This window comes from Urocitellus parryii, chromosome X, assembly GCF_045843805.1.
Source record: "Urocitellus parryii isolate mUroPar1 chromosome X, mUroPar1.hap1, whole genome shotgun sequence".
Taxonomy (NCBI): Eukaryota; Metazoa; Chordata; class Mammalia; order Rodentia; family Sciuridae; genus Urocitellus; species Urocitellus parryii.
In genome coordinates this window covers 1,416,948-1,427,506 of record NC_135547.1, presented here as the reverse complement: position 1 = coordinate 1,427,506, position 10,559 = coordinate 1,416,948, and the positions used below count along the sequence as shown (strand labels likewise).

At 53.2% G+C, this 10,559-nt stretch overlaps 1 protein-coding gene across 1 annotated transcript; it reads left to right on the top strand.

Annotated features, from left to right (window-relative positions):
• Positions 1-3,716: 3,716 nt before the first annotated feature.
• Positions 3,717-6,258, top strand: Emd (emerin). Its single transcript, XM_026381065.2, has 6 exons — positions 3,717-4,008; positions 4,203-4,310; positions 4,467-4,544; positions 4,720-4,853; positions 5,387-5,436; positions 5,520-6,258. Exons 1-6 carry the CDS (start codon positions 3,927-3,929, stop codon positions 5,848-5,850), a joined length of 783 nt encoding a protein of 260 aa, XP_026236850.1. The 5' UTR covers positions 3,717-3,926; the 3' UTR covers positions 5,851-6,258.
• Positions 6,259-10,559: the final 4,301 nt, after the last annotated feature.

The window sequence follows — 10,559 nt, the reverse complement described above, 5'->3', positions numbered from 1 at the left end:
TCGCCTGGCATGCGTGCGGCCCGGGTTCGATCCTCAGCACCACATACCAACAAAGACGTTGTGTCCGCTGAGAACTAAAAAATAAATATTAAAAATTCTCTCTCTCTCTCTCTCTCTCTCTCTCTCTCCTCTCTCTCTCTCTAAAAAAACAAAGGAAGAGAAGGAAAAAATAGGAAAGAAGAAAGGAAAGAGTTTGGTTACATCTGCTAAGTGAATCTTGTTTCACACAAACAGCAAGGTGCTGGTCGCCTTCCAGGCTTTCCCCATCTGCTGCTGCCTTTACTAGCTGTGCTGTCAATGACATTTCACACCTTGACTCATTATGGGAGCCTCCCAACAGTGCCAGGTTCTCTAGCTGCTACCTACAGTGGAAGCCCCCACTGGGAAGGCCAGTGGATTAACTTCACTTACTAAACAAGGAGGCTGAGCTCAGGCCCCTGAGGTAGCTGCTATGGAGTTCAAGGCTGTCCTTCGAGGAGGAAAACCCACCTATCCAGAGGCATGGCAATCAGAGCCAGGGGTAGAATAGATGGGGGGAGTGCAAAAGAAGTGGTGGCTGTATGGTGAGTCTCAGGACCCCCATTACACTACCCTCTTTATACTACCCTCCCCACACTGTACATGCTCTAAACACAAGCAGTTCTTTGCCTCAACTTCTTCCAGGTGTTAGGGGCACAAAGGTTCATATAGCACCAACTGTTTCCTGGTGAAGTTCATAATAAACTAAAAACATTTTCTCCTTGTGTTGAAGAAATGTTTTCATGTAGACTTTTTTCCCCTAAAACTAGAAATCTTCTTGGGATTGCAAGTTATACAACATACTGATTAAAAGTCATTTCCATGCTTAAAAGAAAAATTGTCTGCTTATTTTGACTTAGCATCTGCTGAACCCCAATGTCTACTCTCCATGCCCTTCCTAGGAAGAACTCCCCACAGGCACTTAGAATGCCTTTACATATCCTTCCAGCCTCTTTGATAACTTCTGCCTGAGAGAAGTCTGAGACTAGGCCAGGTCAATGCCCAGATGACCATGGGGAAAATGTTTTCATGAATGAATTGCTGCATTCAGGGCCCTTGGGCAAGACTCCCCTTACCCCAGGATCCTGATAAATTCTCTTTATGATGGGTGATACAGCCCATTAGCTATGTTGATCAAGGGCTTGCCTGGCTTCTAGTGGTCTGGAATGGAGCTGCACTGCCCTGGGGCTAGACTTAGGCCCCAGGTACCTACAGGGTGGGTACAGGGGGACCATCACAGTTCAGCTTCCTGATGCCATCTGTGATGGGACCTCATGCTGGGGCAATGGGGGGCATACAAAGCACAGTGCTGAGGCAGGTGTGGGGGGGTGTTCCTTAGGGAAAAAGCAAACCTAGAATTCCTTGACCTCATAAGGAAACAGCTTGAATCTGTATGGGGAGGGTGGCAGGGGGAGGACTGAGCAAGCACTTGTATGCACAGATCTCTGGGAGAGAGGCCAGAACTGCAGAAGAAGGCTTGGAGACTTGCTGGGGAATCTGATTTTGCCAAAACTAAAAAATCCATGCTGCTGAATGGCCCAGAGCTTACTCTGCCACCCACCCCCCACCCCCAGTCCCAGCCTCTGCTTTGAAAAAAAAGAAGCAGGCTTGCCAGGCTCGGTGTACACCATGCCTGTAGCCTATAATTCCAGCAGCTCTGGAGACTGAAGCAGGAGGACTTCGAGTTCAAAAAGGCCAGCCCCAGGGCTAGGGTTGTGGATCAATGGTGGAGCACATGCCCAGCATGTGTGAGGCACTGGGTTTGATCCTCAGCACCACATAAAAAATACATAAATAAAACAAAGGTATTGTGTCCATCTACAACTAAAAAAAAAAAAAAAAGCCAGCCTCAGCAACTTAGTGAGGACTTAAACAACCTAGCAAGACTGTATCTCAAAATTAAAAAATTAAAAGGGCTAGGGATGTGGCTCAGTGGTTAAGTGCCCCTGGGTTCAGTCCCTAGCACCAAAAGAGAGAGAGAGAGAGAGAGAGAGAGAGAGAGAGAGAGAGAGAGAGAGAGAGAGAAGAGGAAAGAGAGGAGAGGGAGGAGAGGGAGGAGAGGGAGAGGGAGAGAGAGGGAGAGGGAGAGGGAGAGGGAGAGAGAGAGAGAGAGAGAGAGAGAGAGAAAGAGAGGAGAGAGAGAGAAGAGAGAAAAGAGGGAGAGGGAGAGAGAGAGAGAGAGGGAGAGGGAGAGAGAGAGAGAAAGAAAAAGGAGCTAAGGCTTTCCTATCTCTTAATGCCAGCACAGTGTCTTTGGGAACCCGTATACCTCCTCCCACATTGTAGGGGAGAGTAAGGCCTTGCCTTTCCTCTAAAATCAAGAGAAGAGCAATTCTTTTTCCTTAATGTCTTTGTGTTTGGTCAAAACAGAGCTCTCTCTCTCTTCAATACTTCCTGATTGTCCACCTCTACAAACCTCCATGGAAAATTGTCCTTTGACCCTCACCAGTTGGATCAGCCAGCTTGGACATGTCCAAAGCTCTCTTCTCTTCTTCCCCTGTCATCAGGCATCATCTAAGAGATCAGGCATCCTAAGCACGTCATCTCTTCATGCTCCCCGCAGCTCTATGTCTGCCCAGTGAGAGCACCCTAGATGGCCCCACACTCCATCAACAGGCTTTGTTTGTTATCGCCATCTTTCCATTTTCCACCAGACAGTTCTTTTCTGATTAAGGCCTTCTCCAACTGTTAGTTTAGGATTCTCAGCAAGTATTGGCAACTTTCCATGGTTTGCCACACCCCTGTGCCCTGCCTGGTCACCCCTGGTACCATCGGATTCAGGGGCCATTAGGCCAAGAGAGGCAACTGCCCCCAGGGCCCCAGGTGGACGTTATGGTGGTGTTAGGCGGGAACACGCTGTCTGCACGCATCACATGGCACCCTCTGCCCGTGCCCATTGGCACGCTTGGGCCCCTTCGAAGGCTGCTGCTCCTAGAGGGCTGGTGGCCTCCTGGCCCAGTGCCCCATTTCCTCCCGGGTGGAGCGGTGGAGCGAGAGAGCAGGCAGGGAGGTGGTGGGAACCAGCGGGCTCAGGTGCGCAGGCGAAGGCCTAGCAGATTGAGAGGGCCCGCCAGGGGCCAGGGATCTGCGAGGGGACTGCGTGGGGTCGCGGCCCTGCTAGGCAGCGGCTTTCTTGGCCTTGCTCACACAAAGCGCTCAGGCGTGCCCGGCGCTCACGAAGGGCTCACTCTTAACGTTGGGCACTTTCCACTGCTGCTGAGCAGGGTGCGGCCGGGTGACCCTAAGCCCTGCTGCGGGGGGGGGGGGGGAAGACGACGACGACGACACGAGGACACGAGGTGAAGCCCTAGTGACAGGGATGAGAGCTACCGTAAATGCGAGAGTTCGCCCACTCCCACATCCCAGCCGGTTTCTGCTGGTTTGGGTAGCGCAAGTCTGCCCCGCTTAAGCGCCTAACCCAAACGCGCCAGCGCCCTACGTCTTGGCTGACTGCCAGCTCCCGCACTCCTGCCCCGCGAGCACAGCACCCGCCCTCACAGCTAGGTAGGTGTGGCTCCCTGCATGTCACGCCCTAGAGCCTCTTAGGCTCGCCTTCAGCCCCTGCCCCTCTTCTTGCTCTAGCCAATCCTGCACACTTTTGTGTTGTACGGGCTTGTAAGCTCCGCCCCCAGCGCGACGCCCCGCCGCGCCAGCTCCCACAGCCAGACCGGTCTGCACCGGTTGCTCGGGTGGTTAGGCCCCGCCCCTCGCAGCGCGCAGAGCTTGTGAGGCCCTCCGCCGTGACGTGACCGTGACGCAGGCGTGTAGCAAGCGCGGCCGCTCCCGAGGCGCTGGCGCTGCCCCTGCCCCTGCCCCGCTCTTAGGCAGCGGTTGCTTGGCCTGTGTAGTCAGGCCTGGGCAGCACCTAGGCCTTCACTACTCGTCTTCCGGTGCCGGCCGCGCCCGCCATGGACGACTACGCGGTTTTGTCGGACACCGAGCTGGCCGCAGTACTGCGCCAGTACAACATCCCGCACGGGCCCGTCGTGGGTACGCGGCGGCGGGTGGCGCGCGGGACCTCTCCCGGGACCCCGCGCTCCGCCTGGCGCCCCCACCGACCCCTTCCTTCCCCTCGGGTTCCCTCCCCACCTTCCTCCACCCCCCCGCGCTCTCCGCATGGCCTTCCCTGGGCTCACGCTCTGTGCCCCGCACTCCTGACCGCTCCACGCCCCGTGTCTGGCCAGGCTCCACTCGAAAGCTCTACGAAAAGAAAATCTTCGAGTATGAGACCCAGAGGCGGAGGCTCTCGCCTCCCAACTCGTCTTCCTCCTCATTCTCCTATCGGTTCTCGGGTGAGATCTCTGTCTCAGAGCCCTGCTGACTACTCCTGGGGACGGGACTTGGGCAACCGGGAGGACGGGGTCGTGAGACTGTGGCAGGGGCACTAGACTAGAGGGAGAAGGAAGGGAAGCCTGGGGGCAAATAGTCCTGTTCCCTTCTCAATTCAGACTTGGATTCAGCATCCATGGACTCGGATATGTATGATCTGCCCAAGAAAGAGGATGCCTTACTTTACCAAAGCAAGGGTAAGACGGGTGGGGCGAGTGCCTTGACACCTTCACCCCACCCTGTCTAGCACTCCTGAGTAACCCTAGAGGGGAGGAACTGGTGCAGGCCCCCAAATGGGGTTCAGATTAGGACCATCCGTACAGGTGGAGGACATCACTGCCTGCCTCTTCTATCACTGTTTCCCTTCCCAAGGCTATAATGATGACTACTATGAGGAGAGTTACTTGACCACCAGGACCTATGGAGAACCTGAGTCTCTGGGCACTTCCAAGGGCTTCCGCCAACCAGTAACTTCACTCTCAGATGCTGACACCTTCCACCACCAGGTGAGCTAGTTGTTAGGCACACCTTGGGTGCAGCCTGAGGTGATCATAACTGGGTGTGGACAAATCCAGGAAGCTGCTGGGTGCAAATGGGAGCTCCTAATCTTCCAGAGAGGGTAAGGGTTAGGGTCAGCCTACAGCTGTTTGTGCAAAGTACTGCTCTGGGGATGTGCAAACTATTAGAGCCAGGATGTGTAGTTCAGTGAAGAGCACTTGCTTAAGGTTCCATGCCCAGTACTCCAAATAAACAATAAAATGCATTTCATTAGAGCATATGAGGCATGACCTGCACCCTGGTCTGACTCTAGGTTTGAACTTTCTGAGAATCCTAGGGAACAAAGGAGGGCACTGTGGCACAGGCAGCTTGGATAGTCACTAAGTGGCAAGGCCTTGCACAGAAAAGGCAAGGAACCCCCAGTGGTTCTGGAGGAAGCAGGTGTCTGGCCTTGAAGTGATGGTCAGGAACGTTTAGACTAATGGATATGTCAGGGTCAGTCCCTGCCAGCCAGTGCCCTAACCCCAACTCTGTTCTGCAGGTGCGTGATGACAATCTTTTCTCTTCTTCTGAAGAGGAGGGCAAGGATAGGTGAGTACTGGGAAGGTCTAGAGACAGGAGCAGTCTCTAGACCGAGGCTCTCTTGGCCTACCTGCTCCCTTCTTTTGCTACAGGGAACGCCCTGTATATGGCCGGGACAGCACCTACCAGAGCATCGCACACTACCGTCCTGTTTCCAATGTCTCCAGGAGCTCCCTGGGTCTATCCTATTATCCTACAACCTCCACCTCTTCTGTGTCTTCATCTTCTTCTCCCACCCCTTCATGGCTTGCTCGCCGTGCCATCCGACCAGAAAAGCAGGCCCCTGTGGCTGATCTAGGCCAGGATAGACAGGTCCCACTCTGGGGCCAGCTGCTGCTTTTTCTTGTGTTTGCTGCCTTCCTGCTCTTTGTTTACTACTCCATGCAGGCCGAGGAAGGCAACCCCTTCTGGATGGATCCCTGAGTCTTGATTTCTAAGCCAGCTCTTCTTGGAAGTCCTGGCTGACTGCCTTAGCAGTGTTTGCTGGGGGTGGGGGTGGGGCTTTTCTGTGTGTTCTAGCTTGGGGGGTGTGGGGCCTAGCCCAGGGCAGTGTTTCCCCCCACCCCACCCCCTGCCTCATCCTGCCAGGGAGGCAGCAGACTTGGGCCCTCCACAGCTGATTAGGCCTGGGTGTGCCTTCCTCTGGAACCTTCTGGCCCTGCTTGCCTCTAATCCTTAGGGCCCAGGAGAGCAAGAGCTCATTCCTCCAGAGGAGAATAAAATTGTTGTCATGCATGCCTCCTGTTCATTGTCACCTTGTCAGGGAGATTAACCAAAGGCTTCCCTGACTGTTTTCGTGGATACATAATAAAAAGACTTGTTTATTTTTAACTTGTTGGTTTTTCCTACTGAGGGAGAAGTTGGGCTCCCATGACATAGGGGCTCTGGAACTTGGGTTTGAAGGATTGCTATCTGGCTTTGCCTGTTTGGTTCTGCATTTTTGTTTTGGGGAAGTGATCAAATGCTACCCATAGATATGTATGTTTGTGTTTTGTGGGTTTATTCCCTCATTTCCCAAATCACTTGTAACTACCTATAAAAGTGACAATCATCCAACGAACTACATGAGAACCCACTTGAAATGTGGGTAAAACTGCATGTATAACATGGTCCACAGGTGTTTTCAACAGGAAAAGCTGACACCAGACAACCTCAGCATCTGAGGGCCCAGGGATGGAAAGGTTGGTTGTGGGTCATTCCTCAGCTTCTGAGATTGTTGCTGCTTTAATGACAAGGTGGGGAAGCTCCAAAGACTGCAGTGTTCCCTCATCTGTGGATAATCAAATTCTTCACCTGTCTGTATTCCTACTTAGTTCCAAGGTTTTCTGTCCTTACTGTATATTTTATAATATCAACATTTACTTGTATTTTTATTTATTTTGGTACCAGGGATTGAACTCAGGAGCACTTAAGCACTGAGCCACATCCCCAGCTCTTTATTTTTTGATTCAGGATCTCACTAAGTTACTGAGGCTGGCTTTGAACTTGTGATCATCCTGCCTCAGCCTCCTGAACTGCTGGGGTTACAGGCATGTGCAACCACGTCCAGCTTACATGTATTTTTGAAAGGTGATAAACCAGGTGTGGTGGCATACGTCTGTAATCCCAGTGGCTCCAGAGGCTGTGGTAGAAGGATCATGAGTTCAAAGCCAGCCTCAGCAATTCAGTGAGACTGTCTCTAAATAAATTATAAAAAAAGGGCTGGGAATGTGGCTCAGTGGCTAAATGCCCCCAGGTTCAATCCCTGGTACCAAAAAAAAAAAAAAAAAGTAGTTGATAAAAACTCAGGATAGAATGCCATATCCATGTTATGCCTTGCATGTCTGGCTTCACACTGCCAGTAGAGGGCAGGAAAACAGAGGCCCAGCCAGGGATGGGGCCCATGCTTCAGTGATCTGTTCCTTTGCTGCAAATGGTGGGACTCAACCAGGCATAGTAACCATGCAGAGCCTGCACATGCAAGGGCTCATGGCTATGGCCACATGATGAGTTTAGCAGGGCAAATAACCCTCACAGTGGTTCCTGACCATTTCTCATTGCTGCATCATAGACTCCCGCAATGTTGTGATCCCAAAAGTAATACATGGTTCTTGTACATTTAAAATGTAAAGGAGCCAGGCATGGTGGCACACTCCTATAATCCTAGTGGCTTGGGAGGCCAACACAGGAGAATCACGAGTTCAAAGCCAGCAACAGTGAAGCACTAAGCAACTCAAGTGAGACCCTGTCTCTAAGTAAAATACAAAATAGGGCTAGGAATGTGGCTCAGTGGTTGAGTACTCCCAAGTTTAATCCCTGGTACTAAAATAAATAAATAAATATACACACACATATACTCAAGCACATTGAGAGGAGCAAGTGACTCACTGCTCAGGATTGTTGTGTTGGACTGGAGCCCTGCTGGGGATTGGGCAGAAGCAGGTGAGACCAATGGGAACCTATGTGGAACCTGGGGTAGTGGCAAGGTTGACATCCCCAAACCTTTGAAGAGTTAGCTGTTGTGGAGAGAAGGAACAGCACAAGAGTAACAGAAGCTGGGCCTGGAGCATCCCAAGAATAGGAGAAGAGATATTGAGACATTGGGAACAAAATGGCCCACTAGGTCTTGGGTACTGAATCTGTTGCAGGTGAGGACAGAGTAGGAGGCTAGGTATAATTGATCACTATGGTGTCTGGCATGTCAGAAGAGAGGGAAGAAAACAAATGGTGACCACTCGTGTTATCTCCCCCACTTCATTCATTCATTCATTCTACAAGGGCTGCCAGGTCCATCCGTGTATTGCCAAGGACCTGAGAAACTGGAGGGCTCCCTAGGGCTCTGGGCCTTCCCCAGGACTCAATGCCAGTCATGTGCCTGAGCTTCATTGGACTTCTGAGGTCTCCCATTTGGGCTTGGCTTCCATTGCCCAGGGCTCTTCAGGGCTCTGGGGTCCCAAACTCGGTAATTGCACCCAATCCTCGGCAAAAGGGTGGACCCTTTTGAGTGCTCCAGACAGCATACAAGTGCTCTGGGGACCTCAACCCCAATGCTTATGAAGGCTCTGTGAGCTGAGGGAACTAGAGGACTCCACCTAAAACTCTGAATAGTTCTGGGGCACCTCCCCTAAGATCTCTGAGGGGCTACTCCAGGCACATCCCAAAAGTTCCCAAAGATCTTGCAATTTCCCTGCAGGGTTCCTGAAAATTTCAGTGTCTCCACTCATTCCACTGCTCTCCACTTCCATAGAGATCCAGCAGATGTGGGGACACAGAAGGGGGCAGCACCTATCCATGGCCTCAGTGAGAGGCTGTGCTAGCTGCTGTCCAGTCTAAACTCTCACCATTTGCTAGCATGTGGGTGCAACTTATGGCAGTGCTGCTTGCCCAGAGAGAGATCTTACCTTCATGCTAATACCTGCTAGGCCAGGAAAGAGTCTTAGTAGTTGATGGGGGAGAGGGTGACTGGAACAGGAGGCTGAGGAAGGAGACCAGGGGGAGCAAAGGAGCAGGACAAGACCAAAATTGTGCTCCTAAGGAGGAACCTCTACCCCAGACACACAGACAAGAACAGGGGAGGCAACAGGAAAGGCAAAGATGTCCAAGGTTGGCCTAACTACCAGAAATAACAGAGCCAGAAACAAGCGAGGAAGATGCTTGCTGGGCGAGGCTGACACCAGTGTCGCCTGCATGAGGAGAGTACCAGGGGTCAGAGCCTGTGACTCCACTAAAATGAGACACTCCCCAGTGCCAAGGGAACAAAGGGAAGACAACAGCACTTCATTCTTTCATTCATTTCCACCTGGGGTGGGACTGCTCACTAGGCTCCAGTTCACTAGTCCCAAGAAGATACCACCCTAGAGGCTGGCAGGAAACTACTGGATAAAACCAGAACCCCAGCCCTGCCCTGCCACTATTCCTACTGTGATCAATGGCAGGGGTGGGGTGGGGAAGGTATCCCACACTCCAGAAGCCTCTAGAAGCTGCCCAAATGGAGAGGCCAGGGACCAGAAGAACCACGTACAGAGAGATCCATTGCCACCTAGGCGGATGAGAGGTCCTCCTCAGGAATGTCCTTCCCCCTCCAGCCCTGGTGTCCCCAGGACACTACACCTTGGAGCACCCACCTCCTGCATGGAGCCACACCAAACCTATTACCTCCTCCCAGCACCGGCACTGACCCCACCTCAAGGAGACAACCCCGCTTTGCATCCCCTCAAGCCCCAGCCTGCTGGGCCTGAGCCAAGGAACTTCCCAAGCTGAGCAGGGCTAAACCAGAACTCCCCAATCTCCCCTCCACATCACTTCTGGAGGGTAAAGACACAGGGCTAAAAGACACAGGGGAAAAGAAGAAAATGCCAAACTAGGTGGCAGGGGCCAAGGGGGTGAAATATGCCCCTGGTGACAGGAGACAGGCCAGTCCAGGCAGTGAGCTAGAAGAGGCCACCAGGGCAGGGAGGCAGGAGGGACACAGACTGGAGACCCATCCTGGCCAGGGGCCTCCCAGGGGAGGGCAGGTAGATGGGAACCCGTGTGCAGGCCCCATCCTGATTGTGAGCCAGCCACACTGAGGAAATCCAGGAGGACCCACTGGGCATGCTAGGAGGAGGCAGGCAGGGCTGAAAGGCCCAGCCACCTCAGCCAGGCCCAGCCACCTTGGGCACAGAGCCCAAGAGGTGGTGGCCCAGCCCCAGCACACCCCTTGTCTGGGCCTGCTGGCAAACAGATGCCAGGAGCAGAAGGGAGCCAGCCCAGAAGAGAGTGACCCAGGGCCCATTCTCCAGCTGTGACCAGGGCACTAGGTCTCCCTAGGGACAGGAGTGGAGGCCCCTGACTAAAGATGTCTCCAGAGGCCCTGGATACAGGTGCCAAGGGGCAAGCATGCTGCTCCCAAGGGGTCCCTGGGTTCAACCTAGAGATGGGGGCCCATGGGGACAGCTGCTGGTGACCCCACAGGTCTGGAGCACAGGCTATGATACTCTAGGGAAGCTCCTCCAGGATCCTTAAGGGGGGCAGTAGGGTGAGGAGGAGGCAGCTTTAGGCTAAGTCAGGGTGAGCTGTGTGCGTCAGGATGGGGTCTGGCTCTTCCCTCTGCACAGCAGGCTGCTAAGAGCCCGTCCCCCACCCCCTGCAAGGGTGTAGGGCAGCTGGGGCTG

Bases quoted from the DNA above. Each gene is read 5' to 3' on its own strand.
- Emd (XM_026381065.2), top strand. From the start codon at position 3,927: ATGGACGACTACGCGGTTTTGTCGGACACCGAGCTGGCCGCAGTACTG. The intron at 4,009-4,202 runs GTACGCGGCGGC...GTGTCTGGCCAG, and splicing joins CCCGCACGGGCCCGTCGTGG to GCTCCACTCGAAAGCTCTAC. The intron at 5,437-5,519 runs GTGAGTACTGGG...CTTTTGCTACAG, and splicing joins GAAGAGGAGGGCAAGGATAG to GGAACGCCCTGTATATGGCC.